The sequence below is a fragment of the Protopterus annectens genome, chromosome 13.part0 (genome assembly GCF_019279795.1).
Source record: "Protopterus annectens isolate FY-2018-M chromosome 13.part0, PAN1.0, whole genome shotgun sequence".
Classification (NCBI taxonomy): Eukaryota; Metazoa; Chordata; order Ceratodontiformes; family Protopteridae; genus Protopterus; species Protopterus annectens.
In genome coordinates, this window is record NC_056747.1 from 698589427 (window position 1) to 698611164 (window position 21738).

General features: G+C 45.5%; 1 protein-coding gene across 2 annotated transcripts in view; it reads left to right on the forward strand.

The window, feature by feature from the left end:
- TMEM199 (transmembrane protein 199) overlaps positions 1-21738 on the forward strand; it is a 284878-nt gene that overhangs the window by 198006 nt on the left and 65134 nt on the right. For both annotated transcript variants that reach the window (XM_044054382.1, XM_044054381.1), the window contains exon 5: positions 8594-8706. In XM_044054382.1, the coding sequence (XP_043910317.1) occupies positions 8594-8706 (113 nt within the window). The remainder of the gene's footprint in view (positions 1-8593; positions 8707-21738) is intronic.

Sequence of the window (21738 nt, forward strand, 5' to 3'; positions counted from 1 at the left end):
AACTCACTCTCTCTCTCTCTCTCTCTCTCTCTCTCTCTCTCTCACACACACACACACACACACACACACACACACACACACACACACCCACAATCTCTGCCATTCTAATTCAGTGTCCTTTTAACTGTGATCAGAAGGCAGCAGAGGTCAGCATAGTCATACACAGATTACCCATGTCCAGCTACTTTAGCCACGTTGATTATATACACTGTGTCTGACTAAGAAAGCCAAAGGCTACCATCTGTTACTACTCATGTAATATCTAGCCAAAGAGTATTACATTTAGAACACATTATACAGGTTCATAGGCAAGTACTAGGCTAGTTGCCCGTACGGGCCATTTTAAGCCTAGCCAGTTTCCCTTTTTGTGCACTAATTAACCTATTCTGTTTGGTTATATGTTGGCCTTACCCATCCCATTGTCAATAAGTGCATATTACCTGAAAGTAACTGGAATCATACCATAAATAATTTGAGGAGACCCACGCATGGGATAAAGCATTTAGGAGCAGGAGCTGCATCTGTCCATTCATAGCACAGGGGGCAGTCCTAGGGTAAGTTTTCTGTTTTCCAGCCATAGATCTGGGATAAACTTTGATCTGAAGTAGGAATGTTCATTTGTCAGCAACCTGTGGGTTACGGATCCGATATCGGATCCGAGCCGGCAACTTGTTTCAAGCTAATGGATCCAAGCTCCTAGCCCCTCCCTTCACCCATAATCCCCTGCTAACCCTCCATGACCTCAGATCTAGTTTGCCGCGCTTGTGATGGCTGGATCCTCTTCAGAGCTCCACAGATAAGTGAAAAAAAGTTACCTTTTTTTCTACATTTTTCGTCAGAATTTAAATATTTATTTTACTTTAATACTTTTAAAGTGTGTATGAGTTAGGTTCCCTATATTTTGTTTAATTAATACCCTCCCTTCGCTGGTCGCTAGTGTGTGAGTGTGTGTTGAGTGTTTTTTGGGGCCTGTGTGTGTGTAGTTTTATTCCTTTTAGTTAAAAAAAAAAAAAAAAAAAAAAGGGAATGGCTGAGGCCCCAAAAGCCATATTTTCTAAATGTACCGAGTGTGGCCATAAGCTCTCCCCGGCTGATGGCCACACTCGGTGCGTTCGGTGCCTTGGGGTTGAACACCTCACCTCGGGCCGTACTATCTGTGCAGCGTTCAACCCCAGGGCACTGAAAGAACGGAGGTCGAAGCTGGTCCTGGCGGGACTTCTACCCCCGGATTCAGCTTCGGCCTCCGCTACCTCTGCTACTCCTGTGGCTCCATCACAGCCTGTGATGGTTGCCACTCCTGCCCCCCTGCCTCCGACTGGGACTCAAACTCCCGCTAAAGTGTCGGAGGACAGGGAGGCCAGGAGGGAGAAACGGAGGGAGAAGCACCACAAGTGGCGGGCTGAGACCTCCGTTTCGGCCCCGCCAGCTAAGCGGGCTTCTCCCTCCATTGCTTCTAGGTCTCCTCCTCCTCGGCTCCGATCCCCTTCTTTCTCCCCGGGGCCCGAGGAGGAGGAGACCCGATCTCCGTCGAGGTCATCGAGGTGGCATTCCAGGCCTGCCTCGGTGGCCTCTTCGAGATCCACCTTCAGCTTATCTGATGCAGACTTGGACCGGATGATGCGAAGGTTCATCCAGGCCCAGCTGCAGATGGGAGTGCTCTTGCCTCCCCCCCCCCCTCAGGGGGGGAGCTCGACACCTTTTTTCCACCCAATTGCTCCTTCTCCGACCCGCTACCCGGGTTCGGAGCGCTCGGAGCCGAGCAGCCTTGGAGCCGGGGGTGGGTCGGCGCAGACAGTACTTGGTACTTCGGATCCGACCCTACCCTCGAGTTTGTCGGATACGACCTCTCGGAGCCGTGGTCTGAGCTTCGGATCTGGGGGATTCAGTGTGCCTTCGGCTCCATCCAGGTCGGAGCACACTGGTCCCTCAGATCCGACGGTCTAGGCGCCGGCTCCGATCCCTTTATCGGATCCGAGTGGGAGCCGACTTTCGGATCCATTGGAGAGTGACTCTCCCTCGGCATTCAATGTTGTGGAGAGGGCTCTGTTGAGAGCATCCGGACCCCCGGCCCTTGCATCGACTCCTCCCTGCACTCCGTCTCTGCTGGGCCAGGCTTCCATCACCCGGCCAAAGGGACAGCCTGCTTCGATGTCACAGATAGTTCCATTGGAACAAGATGTTGCTGGCGAGGCCTCCTCGGACAGTCCCCCCGAGGAAGCTCCCCGCAAGCATAAGTGCAAAGGAGGCACGTGGACTCCCTGAGTCCTTAACCGAGGACAGGGACTTGGGGAAGGGAAGGCTCCCCAAGATCACCTCTGAGGATGTCTCCTTTGGAGACATCATGGAGATGCTGAGAATCAGAGGTGGGTGGTCTGCCCCCAAGTCTTCCTCTGACGAGTCCGTGTTTCTGGAGGCATTCGAGGCAGGCCCGTCTACCTCCTGGGTGTCCCCTCCAGCCGATCCCCTGGTGGACCTTATTACCACCAGGGCATGGAGGGATCCGGACACCGTGGAGCCAATACCTGCGACGGATAGGATTCTTAGCCCCCCTCTCAGACTGGTCACATTGGAGTAAGGGCCCCCCTGTAGATGCCATGTTGACGGCGGCAGCCACAAAGAGGGAATTGGCTCAGGAGAGTCCCTCAGTCCATCCACCGAGCAAAGAGTCCTGTTTGATGGATCGCTTAGGGAAGCGAGTCTTTAGTTCAGCGACCTTCTCAATAAGGTCTCTGAACTATATGGCACATGTCATCAGGATGCAGCGAGATCTTATCAAAGAATACGCTGCACCCCCCCCCCCCCCCCGAGTCCATGTCGGAGGAAGACAAACAATTGTACTCCACCCGAATGGCCACTCTGAGATCTATTTCAAACACCTCTATGCGGCTATTGTCCCACGCCACAGAGGGAGCCGCTAGGGCCAGCGGAGCAGGCCTAGTCATGAGACGTCAGTCCTGGCTCTGTCATTGTGACTTTACGGAGCCCTTTAAAGCGTCCTTTGCGAACGCCCCCTTTGATGGTTATGCCCTTTTTGGCAAAACAGTTCGCGAAACGCTTGTCCAGAGCGAGAAGGACGGGAAGACGTTGTCTGCTGTCAGAGTCCGCTTCTCTGCTCCGCAGTGGTCCTTTTCAAGGAACCAAAAGGGTCAGAAGAAGATGTGGTTCCGAAAATCACAACATTCCCAACCAGCTCCGGACAACCAGTCCTACCGTGGCAGAGGTGGACGGAGGACGTCGCCCTAGGGGCAGAGGGGCTCCGAGAAATTTCGGGTCCAGAGAACCTTTCTCTGAACGGCCCGCGCAGCAGCCCTGAGGGGTTGCCCGGCTGCTCCACTCTGGAGGCAGTCGGGGGGCGTTTTTCGAAGCAAATAGCGGCATGGGACTCCATCACAACAGACCGCTGGGTGCTTCGCATCATATCCAGAGGGTACAAAATACCAATTCTCCATGTCCCCCAATCCAAGAACCTCCCCGATGTACCACCCAATCACAGGGAGGCCGCAGCCGCAGAAATACAGCAGCTGCTAAGAAAAAGAGCCATTCAGCCCGTCCCCCAAGACCTGCTCGGATTAGGGATCTACTCCAGGTTCTTTTTGGTGCCAAAAAAGACGGGGGATCTGAGACCAATCTTAGACCTTTCCCGCTTGAACCTGTCAGTAACCAAGGAAAAATTCCGAATGGTCACTCTTCAGTCTATCCTCCCCCTTCTGAGGGAGAACGATTGGATGTGCTCTATAGACCTCAAGGATGCGTATTACCACATCTTAATGGACAAACGATCCAGGAGGTTCCTTCGCTTCCGGCTGGGAGCAAGTCACTACCAGTTCAGGGTCCTTCCCTTTGGCCTCACCACAGCCCCCCGGGTGTTCACCAAAGTGTTAGCAGTGATTGCGGCCCACCTGAGACTCCAGGGAATTCATATCTTCCCGTACCTGGACGACTGGCTCCTGACCGCACCAACAAGGCATCTACTTTGCTCAGCCAGAGACGACTTTCTCCATCTAGCCCCACAACTAGGCATTACTATCAATGTCGGCAAATCCCTACTGGCTCCAACACAGATCATAGAATTTATAGGTGCCAGAATAAACACCAGAGATTTGCGAGCCTTCTTAACTGCCGAGAGAATCAGAAATCTTCAACTTCATGTGCGGGCTATCCTTCATTCAGAGGCTTCACCAGCGGAATTGATCCTGAGGGCACTAGGCTCCATGGCAGCAGCGATTACACTCCTTCCATGCGCCCGTTTGAACATGCGAGTCCTACAATGGACTCTATTAGTGCAATGGTCCTTCCTATCCCTTCCTCTCCACCATCCCATTGCTATCAGCAAGGCTTGCAGAAGGGTGCTACTATGGTGGCTCCAAGCATTAAACTTCCATACGGGCCGTCCCTTCTGCACCTCTCCCCCTATCGCCACGGTGACCACGGGCGCTTCCCGCCTCGGGTGGGGGGGGCATTACTCAGGCAGTACAGTCCAAGGCACGTGGAACGATACAGAGACCTCCCTGCATATCAACATTCTGGAGATGAGAGCGGTGCTGTTGGCGTTGCAAGCAGTTCAGAGCTTCCTCCCCGCAGGAACGATTGCAATTCACTCGGACAACATGTCAGTGGTCTGGTATATCAACAAACAGGAGGGAACCAGATCTTATCCTCTTTGCCGCGAAGCTATGAGAGTGTGGGAATGGGCGATCTCCACCAACCGCTTTCTGATTGCAACGCACATTCCGGGGAGGACCAACATCCTAGCGGACAAGCTCAGCCACACCCTTCTTACCCCCTACGAGTGGTCTCTCAATCCTCTAGTAGTGAAGCAGATATTCGCAACATGGGGGCAACCCTGCTGCGATCTTTTTGCATCTCCATCAAACGCCAAATGCGACAATTTCTTCGCTGTAATCCCCCCACCAGGGGAATCTCCAAGAGACGCTCTGGTGCATGCTTGGCCACCCAGTCTACTCTATGCCTATCCTCCTCTTCCAATGATGATACAACTCTTACAGAAAGCCTCGCGGTTGGGGAGCAAGATGATTCTCATTGCCCCATTCTGGCCTCGACAAATTTGGTTCCCTTACCTGTGGTCTCACCTTGTGAATCACCCTTGGATTCTAGGTCCCATTCCGGATCTCATCTCCCATCCATTGGACTTGCCAACTCCAAACCTGGACAATCTGAAACTGACAGCTTGGTTGCTCCAGTTCCACTCCTAGTTAGGACTCCCGGTATCTCTTCACCAGTCAAAGCCATCCTCGTGGCAGCACATAAGCCCTCCACCAGGAAGGTATGTCACAGCAAATGGAAACGTTTTTCCATCTGGGCGGAGCGCCGTGATCTAGATCCCTTTACGGCTCCTCTTCCATCCATTTTAGATTTCCTAACTGAACTCTTTCAAGAAGGTGCTAGTTGTTCAACTGTCAAAGTGCAATTGGCAGCCATTTCTCATTATGTGGGACATGATACAGGGCCCTTGATGTCAGCCAAATTGTGTAAAACCTTTCTCAAGGGTACCTTTTTACTTAGACCTCCTGTAAAAGAAGCCGTACCCCCATGGGATCTTACTTTAGTTCTTCAAGCCTTGACTGCTCCACCCTTTGAACCCGCTGCTTCAGTGGATCTCAGATTCTTGTCATGGAAAACAGCATTCCTTGTAGCCATTACCTCAGCGAAAAGAGTGTCGGAACTTCAGGCTCTTTCTGTAAAGCCTCCATACCTGATTTTTCACCCTGATAGAGTGTACCTCAGGATCAATCCCTCCTTTCTTCCCAAGATAGCATCAGAAACCAACATAAACCAATCCATATATTTACCAGTTTTCTTCCCTAAATATCAAAATAAGGGTGAATACAAGCTGCACTCATTGGATGTTCATAGGCAGCTTCGTTTTTATACCCATAGGACGGCTGGCCATAGACAATCCAACCAGCTGTTCGTTTCCTTTGCCAAATTTAACTTGGGGAAAGCTGTCCTCGGGTAGACCCGCACCAGAAGGAGTTCATGCTCATTCCACTCGCTCCATTTCTACTTCTGCGGCTTTCAAGTCTAGAGTTCCTTTGGATGATATTTGTTCTGCAGCCACTTGGGCTTCATCTCATACCTTTATCAACCACTACAAGCTAGACCTGTTTTCTAGAGGGAGAGCATCCTTTGGCTCTGCAGTGCTTCGTAATATCCTTCCATGATGGCCACCCAGGGTGCAGGTAGCTGGGGACTCTGTCCCACAGGTTGCTGACAAATGAACATTCCTACTTCAGATTTAGAAGTTATGTACTCACCATAACGTTCCATCTGAGTAGGTAGTTCATTTGTCTGCAACCATCCCCCCTCCTTCCCCCTGACCTTCTTGGATCTATTAGTTTTTAGGTATCCTTTCTTGGATATATATGGAGAGGCAAACTCGATCTGAGGTCATGGAGGGTTAGCAGGGGATTATGGGTGAAGGGAGGGGCTAGGAGCTCGGATCCATTAGCTTGAAACAAGTTGCCAGCTCGGATCCGATATCGGATCCGTAACCCACAGGTTGCAGACAAATGAACTACCTACTCAGATGGAACGTTATGGTGAGTGCATAACTTCTAATTTTATGTGGATGGGACGTCTGTTCCATGTATGTAAAGAGTTATTCTTATCGCCTAAACATTCCACGTGTGCAGCCAGTAAGGTTTATCTGTGTTGGCCTGAATGCATCGAAATAGACTTGCAAGATGTAAAAAGTCATTGGGCATTTAGAAGCTGGAAACATGCATGTCCTGAAGAGATCATTTGTATGTCACTGGACTTTTTTTAAGGTATTACATGGTAGACATAGATTGCTGCTTTTCTGCATTTGGGGTTTTTCTGTGTGACATTTGCCCTGTTCTGGCTTTTATTTCATTTTAGTTGATTGTTTTTGAGTATATTTTTTTTAATGGAGGATGATATGAGTTGAAGGTTAGATCATTTTGAGATATATTGTAACCATTGCTGGGGATTTCCCACAGCAGTAGTTGATTCAAAGGACACTACCTGTGGCAATTATTGGTCCATGAAGTCTCCAGACTAGGCAGATATTTCTGCCCTTTGTATGGGCTTCAAATACTAAAATATCAAGAAAATGGGGAAAAGTAGAGTCGAGTCATGTATTGGGGGAGTAAGTTTGACTTTAATGATGGAAAAAATCAATTTACGAAACAGAAAAAAATCTTTGATCTGTTTTCTTTATAAAAATGACATTAAAGTAGAATTTTGAAAAACTCAAGCCTAAAAAACATATTTTGGTATTTATGGTAGAAATTTATTAAAATACAACACTGTAAAGAAGCTGCAAAAGTGTACCAAAACACTACATTTGCAGTTAAAAATCCTGCATTCTGTTTCACTAAATCTACATTTTTTTTGGGGTGAGGGTGTCATAGTGGTTTTGTTTCCCCAGCGTTCTGACAACATTGCTTAGTAGATTCGGTAATAAGATTTAAATAAATTGTAGCTTTCAGATCCAGGTTTGAGTCCCACAGTTTTAACTTTTTAAATGTGTCATTCTGAGCAACTTCATAAGCCAAAGTTTTAGGGTTAGCCCTGACAAAAGTTAGGCTCCATGATAGCCATTTTCATTTATTCTTTTCATTTTTGTCAGCACTTGGTTGTGCCTTATCCTTAAAGCCATCTGAATAGCCTAGGAGAAAGATTGAATGCTCTTCCTAGATGCATGCATAGGCAGTTCTTTTTAAGGATCATAGGTAATTTTCCATTATTCATTACTAATGCTTCTAGTTAACATGAAAATGCATTTCCTTTGAATGGAAAAAGTATTCACTTGCCCAGGCTGAAAATGCCAAGAAGTTTACAATAAACCATTGGTGCAAGTATTGTAAACTGAAGCTGTGCTATGTCTTGTTTTCCCTTGAAATGTCCATCAGGTGTATACTCAATTTGAAAGAGTTGGCGGTAAATAAATGGAGTCATAAGATGCTTCTAGACCTGGTTATGTGTGGTGACCGCAGGATTCCAGGTGAGTACTCAAAGGAAGAAGTGAAGTCTGGCTTAGACTATTGAATTATGAACCCAGTCTTTTCATTAACTGAGAACAGGAGAGAAGTTATTAAAAAGGTGACCCAAACATGAGTTCTGAAAGATTTTAGAAAGTCTGGAAAGATTTGTCATTTTGAAGATGAAATGATTTTTGTTAGAGCTGTCTCAGCAACACATCTAGAGGGCTACACTTCCTTGGCAACACTTGAAGAGGAGGTACAACCTTTGCAAGTAACCTGTTGATATAACCATTTGTTCAAAATGATAAAAACGGTTGATTCAACAGAAATCTGCTTTTTGATATAAAGTATCATTATCTAAATGGTTTCTCTGCTTCATCTGATTGCAATAAACTGCCTCATAGCTTACCCCCCCCCCAAAAAAAATGTAGTTAAAAAAATGCAATTAAAATAATTTCATTTCAGTTTTAACCTTGTTGAGCAATAATGTGTGTTGATAGAAAAATGCGTATTTGTTTTTCGCTGGTTATGGTAGAATAATTGTATTTTTCAAATTGTTGTAAATATTTCTACAGCGTGGTCAATGTAGTAGTTTTTATTATTTCATATTTAATGGTCTTTTTCAGTGAGATCTGCAAAAGCAGTTGTCGTGACCATCTTCAACTTTTTCATCACAGTGGCTGCAGCATTCGTTTGTGCATACCTTGGCAGTCAGTTCATCTTTACAGAAATGGCTGCAGTAAGTATTTCCGTGGCTCGAGAGTGTCATCATCTTTTGTTTAGTTGTACATTTGCTGAAGTAAGGGTCTAGTTTATGTCTTCTGGTTTTGATGAGAAAAACTCCAGCTAATCTAGTCTGTGTTCATATTTATTCTTTCCTCTGAATCATGTACACCACTCTGAAGGCTTCCCTATTGACCCCTATTAACAGGTTATTTTTTTTCCCAGTATGGCATATGTGGAGTGACAAGAACCTGATAGAAGAGTGTTCTGAAGACACACTCCAACACTTTGTTTGATGGTGCCACTACCCTGTTCCCTATACTTTTGATTATTGTAGTCCAGGTATGCTGTACTTGCCCAGATCCTTTCTTGATTTGCTGCCATCAGTTTTACCCCTCCAGCTGATACTGCTCATTAGGGTCGTTCTGGTCAAGTGTAGTAGTTTGAAGTCTCATATGGAGAGAGCCATCTTGACTATCCTCCAAAACATAGTAACAGGTCTTAAAACTACTCAGCAGGAAAAGCTTTTCTAGGCTGGTGAAATGCCTTCTACCTTCCGAAGTTGTACAGAACAGTCATCTGTCCAGTTTTTTATTGCTGCATAAAAGTATATGACTGAAAGGAAATGACTGCAAGCTGCTTGGATATTTCTTCCGACTTTTCAGAATGATTGAATGAAAGTAGTACCCACTTTTTTCATTTTTTTTCTTTCCTCCATCACTACAATTTCCAAATTAGTTTGAAGAAAACAGGTTTGTCTTTTTCTTAGTGCTGGTCCTTGGCTTACCATTTTACTTGCACAAACCTTCTGGCTGGCATGTCAAGTGCCTTTGCTGTTTGGACATATAATATCACAGGTGTAGCTGTTGTTTTTTTTAATTTTAATGATGCCAGAAGGTAGTAATTTAAGGAATGACTTTGAGTGACGTTCTTCGTGTTTTACTGTTACAGTCATCACATTTGGGTTATCTGCTTGCAGTAGCCCTCAGTCGGCCTGATTAACAAAGTCTTGGGTCCTGCGTCGGTTGCTGTCTCATCTTCCATAATGTCATGTAGTCAGGGGTATAAAGCATGCAGCCAACGCTATTACATCAGTCTTTGACATGCGGTGCCTGAAGCAGAAGCAGTTTGCAAGTGCCGGTCGGCCGTCTCCTGAAATTTTCGTTTTCGAGTTTCAGAACCGAAGTCTTCAACTAAGCTAAGTACCCAGTTTAGAAAACTGTGTCTTGCTCTAAACCGATGTCAGTAAAAGTTAATTGTATTGCTTGTGGAAAGCAAATACCTCATAAAGATTTTCATTCATACTGCATTCCTTGTGTAGGCCCTGACCACGACGTGCCTCGCTGTCGGTTTTGTGCCGTATTTAAACAATGAACTATTCGTCGTCTGTTTATTTACGCTTCTAAATATTTTGGTACTCTGTTCAGTTATCCAGATATGGCTTCGGTAAGCCACCCGACTACTGATATTCCGACAAAATGCAAAGATAAAGACAGAGGCAGACTGCATAGGTCCAAAGCTGCCGACAACGCTTCTCCTAAGCTAGTCGCCAGTTCGCCGGTACTCAGGCGCTTTCGCAGCCCCTGATACCCGCTACTTCAGATTCGCAGGTCTGTACTGAGACCCATTTGGAGTCCAGTATTCAGCAAGATGCTTCAACTGTGGAACCTGCGGATGTCTCTACCTTGGATGGGTCTGGAGCCGCTGTGCAGACACCGGCTTCTGAGGGTGTATTCAGGCCTACTGATGTGCATATTAAACAGACGCCATCTTCTTCTTCTTCTTCTTCTAGTTCCTAAAACTCTATCCATACCTAGAAAACCGGTGCCCAGACCGCATGGTCAGGCCTCTATGCCTAAAAACAAATGATAAGAATGGCTGAAGACCTTATTACTTTAATCAGGGGAAGCCACCCTTCCCCCTCTAAGAAACCTAGGGCTGAGTTTGCTTATGATTCTTCTGATCAGGACTCTGAAATTTCTGTTTTTTCTGATCACCAGGATTTACCCTTATCTACCTATGAGGATTCTGATGCAGAGGACTCTATTCCCTCTGCTTCCCCTCCAGAGGATTTCTCTTTTGGTGAAACCTTGCATACTCTTAGGGAGCATTTTCGCTGGGAAAGCCAGGATTACTCTGACTCTAAAAAGAGGCCTAGGGATTTCTTACTCCTGCCTCAACACAGGCCTTTAGCTATCCTCCCTGTACTGGACATTATTGATGATGCCTTTTCGGAATCTAGCTTGGCCCCTGAATCTCTACCTCCTGCTCCCAGAAAACCTGACTGATATTACAGGGTTCCTGACTCTCACAAGTTCCTCTTTTAAAATCCTACTGCGGATCCTGAGACCATTTCACAGGGACACAAGGGCATTAAGGCTACTACTGCCAAAAATCCTCCCCCCTCTGATAGAGATTCCAGGGCACTGGATAGATGGCTAAGAAGGTATACACTTCTGCAACCTTGGCCATTAGGGACTTAAACTGCCAGTTTCATATGTTAAAGTATCAGCAGCATATTATTGGATTGCTTAAACAGAAAATGACATTGATTCCTGACTGTGCTGAAAATAAAGATTTACAGGATTTAATGCATTCTGCTGAACATGTTGGAAAAGATACTTTGCAATGTGGTTTTGATTCACTAGAGGCATCTTGCAGGGCTGCTGTCACTTGGTCTGTACTTAGAAGGCATGCTTGGCTTAAGGAGCAATCTTTGCCAGATCATGTTAAAGCTAAATTGCTGGATGCTCCCTTAAATCAAGACCGCCTGTTTGACAACAAAGCAGAAGAAGTACTTAAGATGGAGGAAAAAGTTAAATCTATGCAAACTGTTAAAGATTTCCTGCAAGTACAGCCTTCCAGATTTAGTAGGCATTGGCCCTCTAAAAATTGGTCCTTTCCTGCCTCTTTCAGGCCTTCTCAGTCCAAACCCAGAACCAGCAGAACCCCCAGGCTTCAGTCCCAAGGTACTCACAGGACTAAGCAATGGGGGGCTCCCACTTCCAAAGCAGGGAGTGGTAAGACTCCTCCCTAAGGTAAACTGTCTCAGTGACTTAACTTTAAATCTTCCAAGCCCTGTACAACTGACTGTTCCTTTAGGGGGAAGATTGCCCGGCAGGCAAAACAATTGGGAATTCATTACCCAGGACAAATGGGTTTTAAATATAATTTCCCAAGGATACAGATTCCACTTTCACTCCTTACCAACCCCAAACGGTTGGCCAGATCTACCCCCAAATCAGTGGGCAGAGGCTCAAAAGCAAATTCTCTCTCTCTCAAGCATCAAGGCTATTCAACCTGTTCCAGAAGAGGAAAGGGGACAAGGTTTCTACTCAAGACTTTTCCTAGTGCCCAGAAAAGACGACAGCTGGCGTCCTATCCTGGACCTCTCTATCCTAAACACATTTTTGGTGATCCCAAAATTCAAGATGCTAACTCTTCATCACCTACTTCCTATGCTAGGCAAGGATGCCTGGTTGGCAACACTGGATTTAAAGGAAGCCTACCTGCATATCCCAATAAGGGAATCTTGCAGAAGATACCTACGCTTCTATGCACTGTCAGTTCTCTGCACTGCCCTTTGGCTTATCTACTGCACCCAGGGTATTTACAGAGTGCCTAGCTCCAGTCATTGCATTTTGCAGGCAAAGAAATATCCAAATATATCCATACCTGGACGATTGTCTAATTCAGGCAGAAAGCCAGGACATACTATTGAATTATCTGGCTTTTGTACAGAAATTGATAACTTCTCTGGGGTACACCATAAACATAAAGAAATCACATCTTGTACCGTGCCAACAAATTGTATTCCTGGGAGCAAGCTTAAACGCAACTTCCCAGGTGGCCTTTCTCATGCCAGAAAGACAAGTTCATTTGACAGTTTACTTCAAACTACTGGCCACAAAGACCCAGCTATCTGCAAGGAAAATACTGCAAGCCCTGGGGGTTCATGGCCTCCTGCATTCTCCTAATTCCATACGCAAGATGCATATGAGGCAACTGCAGTGGTATCTAAAAAAACGATGGTGTCAACATTCTGAGGATCTAGAAGCAGTGATTCGTATCATACCTTGTCTACAGATAGAGTTCCTTTGGTGGGCAGAGGCCTGTCACGAAAACAAGGGACTGCCTTTACTCTACCCCTTGCCGCCCAAACCCTAATAGCAGATGTATCAGACTATGCATGGGGGGCTCACTTGGCAGGGAAGTGCATTCAGGGCAAATGGAACCCAAGTCAAATGCACCTGCATATCAATCAAAAAGAAATGTTAGCTGTGCAGAATGCTCTGACAGCCTTCAAGGACCACATTCTTCCAGGGCAATTATTGGTAAAGATGGACAACACCACTATTATGTGGTACACAAACAAGCAGGGGGGAACTCACTCATACCTTCTCTGCAGACTAGTCATGGCTCTGTGGAACACAGCCTTGAGCTACCAAGTACACCTACAGGCTCAATTCCTACCAGGAAAGCTAAATATACTGACAGACGAACTAAGCAGAAATCTCATGGACCCACATGAGTGGAAACTGGAACTGAAGATACTCAACATGTTGAGAAACAAATGGGGGAGCCCAGATATAGACCGGTTTACCTCCCCCAGAACTACCAATTGGAAAAATTCTGCACAAGGACTCCCCACAAACAAGCTTGGAAAGTGGATGCCCTGTCCTTCACCTGGACAAACCTATCAGTTTATGCCTTTCCCCCTCTGCCTCTCTTCTCCAAGGTACTACTAAAGATCAAACAGGACAAACCAAGGACGATACTGATTGCACCAGACTGGCCACGCCAACACTGGTACCCCCTTTTGCGGAGTGTCACTGCTGGCTCCATGGCACCTGCCTCAGACACCTGCCCTTCTGTCCCAGCAGGAGGGCTAGATTCTGCACCCACAGCTTCAAACCCTGAACCTGGCAACCTGACTAATTACCTGATCTCTGTTACCATCCCTCAGTAAGCAAGTGTTTGGATGTCATTCAGGAGGCAAGGAGGCCTAGTACTAGAAAATCCTATGCTGGAAAATGGAAAAGATTCTGTTTCTGGTACCAAACTCGGGATGGGCACAGCAGCACCCAATTTACCTCAGATTCTTCAATACTTAACTGAGATGCTGCACAAGGGCCTTTCCTTTTCCTCCATCAAAATTCATGCCTCAGCCATTTCAGCTCATTACAACACAGGACCACCCATCTTCTCTAATCCACTGCTGAAGCAGTTCCTCAGAGGGGCCAAAAACTTAAGACCACCCAGGAGAGCCCCTACTCCAGCCTGGGACTTTAACTTGGTATTGGAAAAACTCACCCTACCTAGTTTTGAGCCAGCTGCAAATGCAGAGTTGAAATTCCTTTCTTGGAAAACAGCCTTCGTTTTAGCCATCACTTCAGCGAGAAGGGTGTCTGAATTACAGAATCTCATGGCAGTGGAGCCTTTCATCATTTTTCATGCGGATAGGGTGTCTCTCAGGACCAATCCCTCCTTCATGCCCAAGGTGGTATCCAGTGTGGCCCTTAATCAAGCCATTCATTTGCCAACCTTCTTTTCTAATCCACAGAACAAAGGGGAATGAATACTGCACTCCTTAGATGTGCACAGACAACATAGGTTTTATTTGGACAGGACTAAACCTCTCAGGAAATCCAAACAACTGCTGGTTGCATTTGCTGCAGGGGCAGAGGGGGAAGGCCATTTCAAAGCAAGCAAACCATTTCTAAATGGATAGGCCATTGCATTCATTTCTGCTACAAGCACCATGGAAAACCTACCCCACGGGGGATTAGACCACATTCAACCAGGGCTGCATCTTACCTCTACAGCCTTTCTCAGAGGTGTCCCTACCAGGGACATCCTAGAAGCTGCTACCTGGAGTTCTCTACATACCTTCTCCAAGCATTACCATTTGCCAATTTTTTTCTAAATCCAGAGCTGGCTTTGCCACTACAGTCTTGCAGGGCCTTATAGCTAGTCCTAATGCTGTCTGATTTCCTCCTCCCATCCTTGGCTTTGGGAATCTACCCAAATGTGATGACTGCAACAGTGAAACACGAAGAACATAGTACAGTTGTGTACACCTACCATAAATGTAGATGTTTGAGTGTATTCACTGTTGCAGTCCTAGTTACCTTCCCTCCAGCCCCCTGACTTCTATTGACTATACCTCTTTTCTTGCTTTCTATGCTTAAAGCTTTTTGGTGTATTTGCTTTTTTGTTGGCGGTGTAACCTTGTATATATAATTGCTTCCCATTATGGGGGCACCTGACATCTGGGGCAAGAAAAACTGATGTAATGGCATCGGCTGCATGCTTTATACCCCTGACTACATGATGTCATGGAAGATGGAAGTTGGTGTATATATAGTTGAGGGGTGGGAGGCGCACAGCATCATCAGACACATTTGTGATGTTGACTGACTATGGCCATTCGATGATTTTAATTTTTGAAAATAAATGTCTTGGTAATATTAATGGTCGGGGTTTAATGTTAAGAGTATTAGCCATTTGCAGTTTGTTTTATTTGATGAACAAGCATAGACCCTTCAGTCTAGTCATTCTCCTGATGGTTCTATGTCATATCAAGCTGAGCAGCTTTGTTCTGTTGAAAAGAAGTTTAAATAGTCTGAGTTTATTCCCTAGAAATCTAAAGAGACATACAAATTAACTGGATAGGTTTCTCCTGCCATTATGTCTTTAACGATAAAGCAGCTTTCTTTTCATCAGCAGTCTTATGTCATGCTAGAGGTGAAAGATGAACTTAGTCTGTTAGATGAGTCTGTCAAACTCCCTATTATTATGGTAACAGAGTTGACTGTCTCAGTTTCTCCTGGGCTTCAAGACCTTTACTCCCTCTGGCCGGTTGCTCACCTTCCCACAACAGTCTACTAATTATGATTTGTTTGTTGCTACCCTCAGGGAAATGGATACATCACTTTAGGGTTCTGACCCCTGTCTATGTGGTTTCATGGCAGTGGGGTCCCCAGGCTCTCTCTAACAGTGATGTTTTTCTCTGGCACATTGAGTCTTTAGTTGAAGTGACCATTTTTGTGGCACTGTCTTTGCCTGATATGTCCGGTCTTGTGATGGTATGTGTTTCCATTGCGTGTTTGTGATGCCAGTGCTGCCAACATTTTTTCTAGGTGCTGTATTAGCTTCAGCCTTTTTGATGTCTGGTTTCCCAATGTAGAAGCAGATGTTGACTTTTTACAATTCTAGCTTCTTTGGCACTCTGATTCCTTGCACTGATGGTTGTTGGCTCAGGATTTGTTACATTTCAGTGCCTTTTACCCCATAAGTAACAGTTTTTTTGCCCCCTCTGGGGCTAGCATTTTGGATGCTTATATTTCCTACTGTTTCTGGGCCTTCCTGGTATTCCCACTGTTCAGCTCCTTTGTCTGCTATGAAGTATTCCTTAGCCTCTATTCCAAGGAGGCTTTTTGAATTCTGTAACTCTGAATCCCTTACAAAGAGGCATAGATGATGGGCTTGCAAATCTAACCACTTAGAATCAGAATTTGATCTTCTAAGAGATTCTCTTGATGATAGCAAAGGATCCAGTTACCCTCCTCCTCCCCATTTTGATATTGATAAAATGGGTCTATTTTCTCTCCTTCACTCCAGGATTATCTTTAATTTCTGGAGTTTCTGCTGTTAATGCAACAGAGCAGGAGCCAACCTACTAAACTGATATCTCCCCACCCAGAAGGTATGATGTCTTTCACCGTAGTGTTCTTGGGAGGTTCCTCCTTTTTTGAACATCTTGTAGGGTACTGTAAAAATAGTATGGCATAATCTGTATGTAGTGGTATCTCTGCCATAGGTGGCAGTTTAGATGTTTTTTTTGACCTAGTCAGACACTTCACATTGATGTTAACCTATCAGTGTCAGCGCTTCTGACACCTCCCCCCCACACACACACACATTCACGCACGCACACATGGAGTATTAGGCTATGGACAGATTTAAGAAGCACATGAACATTTTTTTATGTTTCTTGCAGGTGTCTTGCAGCCTTGCTATTGAAAAATTGCCTGTGGGCTTCTCGAAAAAGTTCAAAGCACACGCCACTTCTTCCACTCGTAAATAATCTTATGATCCACATGGCCTATAATACTGTGGCAAGGGCTGATTCTAATGTCTGCACCTGATGTCACTAGTCTCATAGGTTAGTACTAGGCTATCGGCCCTAGGGCCTGTACAGGCCTAGCCATAACAATTCCCTGGATATTTCTTCACACAATATTTACTTCCACTTCTGGATGAATTTCACCAAGTTTGCTAAGGCTATCAAGGTGCCTTTTCCATATTCTCTGTTTAGATACCAGTACCTACAGTTTGGTTCCGAAATTAATGAATATTTAAAAGAAATGAGTGGGCAGACCCTGGTAACTGTTAATTTGCACCCTTCACTGTGCTCTGTTGTTTCATTGTGGCCCACTCATCTTGGGCCCCCTCCCCCAGCAAGGTCATGGACCCAAAGTCTGGGGTCCCTGGTCAGCCATAGGGAGTTTTTGCACAATGGTCCCTAATCCTTGTTGGATTTGCTCAGGAGACAGTCGGGGGGGGGGGGGGAGCTTCCATTATCTGATATGAAGAGAGGTCTACAGGTAATCATTGGTCAAGCGGCATTTGATTTCCTTTTTCAGTGCTTTTCAGATCCCACTTTAACCTTGTTTGATGTCCCACCCTGTCAAAGACTTGGCAAGGAAGAACGTACTAATGCTTTTCAACAAAAAAGCTGTGCAGGAGGTCCCACCATAGCAGGTAGTAGTAGGATATCATTGTGTATTCTTGTTGCCTAAGAGAATAGATTATACCCCGTCCATTCTAAACCACAGCACACTAGACAACTTCATCTCCAGAGTGCCCCCTTGCATGGAAGTGTTGCAATCCATCCTTCCATTTCTCCCCAAAGGAGATTGGTTGTGATCTTTAGACATCCAAGATGTGCTTTTCCACATGAATTTTGCCGTAGTGTTGAGATTTCTACACTAGAGTTACCACCTGTCCCACTTTGAGAGGGACAGTCCCTCTTTGGGCAGTTGTGTCCTGACAAAAAATATTAAAAAGGGCAAATGTCCTGAGATTGTAGGATATAATTATATTTTATGTAATAGTTGCATAAAAGTTATTTCTGTATCTCCCTATTACAGGAACCCCACTTGGCATTCCTGAGAACACTGGAGAATATGAAGGTCTCTCCAAACACTATGTTACTGGGTGACTTCAACTACCCAAACATTGATTGGGAAAACTACTCAAGCCCAAACACCCTCGCCCAAAGGTTCCTTGAATTTATAGACTCTAACGCGATGGAACAACTGGTCACCACTCCCACAAGAGGAAACAACATATTGGACCTGGTAATCACCAACATGGGGACTCTATGTTCCACACCAGAGGTAAACCCCTCATTGGTAAGATCAGACCATAAACAAATTTCCCTGGACATCCATATCCCATCCCCACCCCCAGCCAAGGAAATCATGGTAAAGAATTTCTCAAAAGCCAACTTTGCACTTCTCAAGACTGAGGTGGAATCCTTCAAAGACCCCGGGCCAGAGGATAATACAGCCCAATCCGCAGAATCCTTTACAAATGCATTCTATGAGCACCTGCAGGAATGCATGGATTGTGCTATCCCAAATAAAACCAAGACTCACTCCTCCAAAAACAGGAGACCTGTCTGGTGGACCCCCGCCATAAATAAGCTATACAACAGAAGGAGGAAGCTACTACATGACAGAGCAAAATCCCAGAAAGGGAAGGCATCTCTGATCAGTATTAGCAAGAAACTTCGATCCCTCATAAAATCATCAAAGGCCAGTTTCGAAAGAAAAATTGCCCTAGACACTAATCACAAGGCCTTCTTTAGTTATGTCAGGAATATGGGTGGAAACTCCCAGATATGCTCTGAATTGTTGCATAACGGTACAAAATATACCGAACCTGCAGACATAGCCAACATCCTGGCAGACAGATTCAGCGCAAACTTCTCCCCCCCCTTCCCCCCCAAAGGAGCAAATGGCTATCCCAACTGAATGTAACCTCCCTGACATCACAGATGCACAGGTGAAAGCTGCCCTCTCCAAGGCAAAAAACGCAGCATCTATGGGACCGGACAGTGTCCCAGGCTGTGTCTTACACGAGCTCCAAGAAGAACTGAACCCTCACATTAAGTCACTGTTCAAACTTAGCCTTACTACAGGATATGTACCCAAAGAATGGCGTACAGCTACAGTGGTCCCACTCCACAAAGGTGGTGCCACAACAAACCCCGGGAACTATCGCCCCATAAGCCTGACTAGTCTGGTCTGTAAAGCTATGGAGCATATTATCGTGGAACTCATAAACAAAGACATTGGGAGCTTCCAGACACTGGACCCTACCCAATTCGGCTTTGTTAAGGGCAGATCTTGCCTCTTAAACCTAGTTGATTTCTTTGAAACAGTTACCAAAGCCATAGATGAGGGCAAGGTAGTCTACACAGCCTACCTGGACCTCGCAAAAGCCTTCGACACAATACCCCACTCGGGCATCATAAATAAGCTTACCAGCTTAAATATCAACCCCTATATCACAAGATGGGTTGCAAACTGACTCAGGGATAGAACCCACATGGTCAGAATCGCAGGTGCCATGTCCGAATCTAAACCAGTTACAAGTGGCATCCCACAGGGCTCAGTTCTGCGACCTCTCTTGTTCGGTATATACTTCTCTGAGGTTCAGGCTAACACAGGGGGATTATGGCTGAAAAAGTTTGCAGATGACTGCAAACTGGGGGCCGTAATTGAATCTCCAGCTGACACAAGCATCCTCCAAAAGGGTCTCAGAGATGGATGCTTGGTGCCCGAGCCACGGCCTCAAGCTAAATGCTAAAAAGTGCATAGTCATCCCCTTTGGGAAAAACAAGGTGCCCACAAATTACCACATAGGTGGTAATCCATTAAGTACGGAAGAAGTAATTAGAGATTTGGGGACCAACGTAGATAGTAATCTCTCCTTTGATAATCATGTTGCCAAAGTGGTTAGAAAGACCTTCTATATAGCCCAACTTATCACGAAAGGGTTCGTATCTAGATCAAGAGAGGTCATTGTGCCCCTCTACTCGTCACTCATCAGGCCCATAATTGAATACAATGCCCCTTTTGGGATGTACCTTACCCAACACCTGCAGCAACTGGAGAGATCCCAAAAGTACCTCACCAAGAGGACCATGGGCTACAAACAGATGTCCGAAGCAGCTCGACTAAAGAAACTCCAGCTCTACTCAGTTGCTTACCGCCTATTCAGAGGCGATCTATGCCTGACGTACAAAGCCATGTCAAACCCAGAATTAATGGACTTGCTCCACCTCAAAAAATCCAAGTCCCTTAGAGCTACACACTCCAGGGACTTAGACCTCAGCACAAAAATAAATAGGACATGCTGGAGGGACAGATTCATTTCCCAGAGGCTCCCCTCACTCTGGAATAGAATCCTAATTCATGTTAGACATAGCCCCTCGCTGACCCTCTTCAAGCAAAATCTGGACGCGTGGATGGGAAATCGCAAATTCACCCCTGGGATCTCTTCTGTGTCCCTGCTAGACAGAGGCACAGTAAACTAATCTTAAAGGGTACCTTCTGTGATCTACTTTACAGAGACACAGTAGGCTAATCTAATAGGGAGGCAGAAGCCAAATACACTGTGGCTAGGCTTATAAATGCCCTAGGGCAGATAGCCTAGTATCTACCTATGAACCTATAAAATACCTAAATGTTACAAGAAACATAATAAGCAATTAAACTGCTACAAGAATAAGCTTTTATTTAGGAAAAAAGTTAAGTTCTATCCTGTGTACTGACCGTGGGTATGTGTTGGCCTGTAAAATCTGATGTGTGTCCCGAAAATGTCCCACTTTGGCCATTTGAAAAGGTGGCAACCCTATTCTACACTTGTGGTTGGGAGCCAGTCTCTGCCTGTTTCAGTCCTTTCCAGTTGCCTTCTCACTTCTTCCTCAGTGGCCATAGTAGCAACTCATTTCAAACTGCAAAGATGCTGTATTTTTCTGTGCCTGTGCAACCGATGACTTGCCATTCAAACACTGGAACATCTTGTTCAGTGGATACATTCTGTAATGTTCACTGTTACCTGGATGGAAGGAAGCAGTTTTGAGTGCAAAGTCCTGTGTTTTAACTTTTTTACTGTTCCATCAAAACAAGGCTTTATTTCACCTTTTTTGCCTCAGGATGGGCAGCAGTTTGTTAGCCAAACAGTGTCTGTGTCTTATCCTGCTATTTAAAACAATGTTGTTGGATTCCTTTATCAGGACTTTAGGTCTAATGGCAACATCCATTTTCATATTTATTATACCAGATTTCACATGGGAGTCCTTCAGGGGCCTCCAAGTTCAGTGATTCAACATTCTAATGACTTTATTCCATTAAAATCTCCAGAAATTATACCTCTCACCAGAGGTAGTGGACAGTGTTGGCAGACTTGGAGATGTGCAGTCCCTTCCATCTACAAACTCCTTACGTGGCTGTGACCACTGACTTGTCTCTCCAAGAGTGGGAGGCTTTACAGTGGGCAGACAGGTCAAAGAAGATGGATGACTCATTTCTGTGTAAGTGCTTTGGAAATGAAAGCTCTTCTTCCTATCCATTTTAGCCTTCCAGGACACACACTTCAAAGAAGGTCTCCATTCAGTCAAACAAGTCTGTAGTCTGGTGCATCCGCAGTCTTACTATTTTGTCAAGAAGCTATGCAGTCATTGTAGTAGGTAATCCTGTCACTTGCTTCACAGTTCATAGTGTAAGAGAGACACGTTTCCTAGAGAGAGGTTGATCTGTTGTGTCTTGAGTGATTTTGCGGTTGTTCTTTGGCCAAATAAATCTTTAGTCATTGGTGCTTTCCCATTTTCAACCCGTTTGCCTTTTTAGACAGCATTAGGTACCCCAAATTCTTCTTTATGATTCAATACCCAGCAGGACATACAAAAAAATTACTTGGGTCACCCCTGATCAAATGGCCTCTTTCATGTTTTACTGCTGGTTTCTTAGTT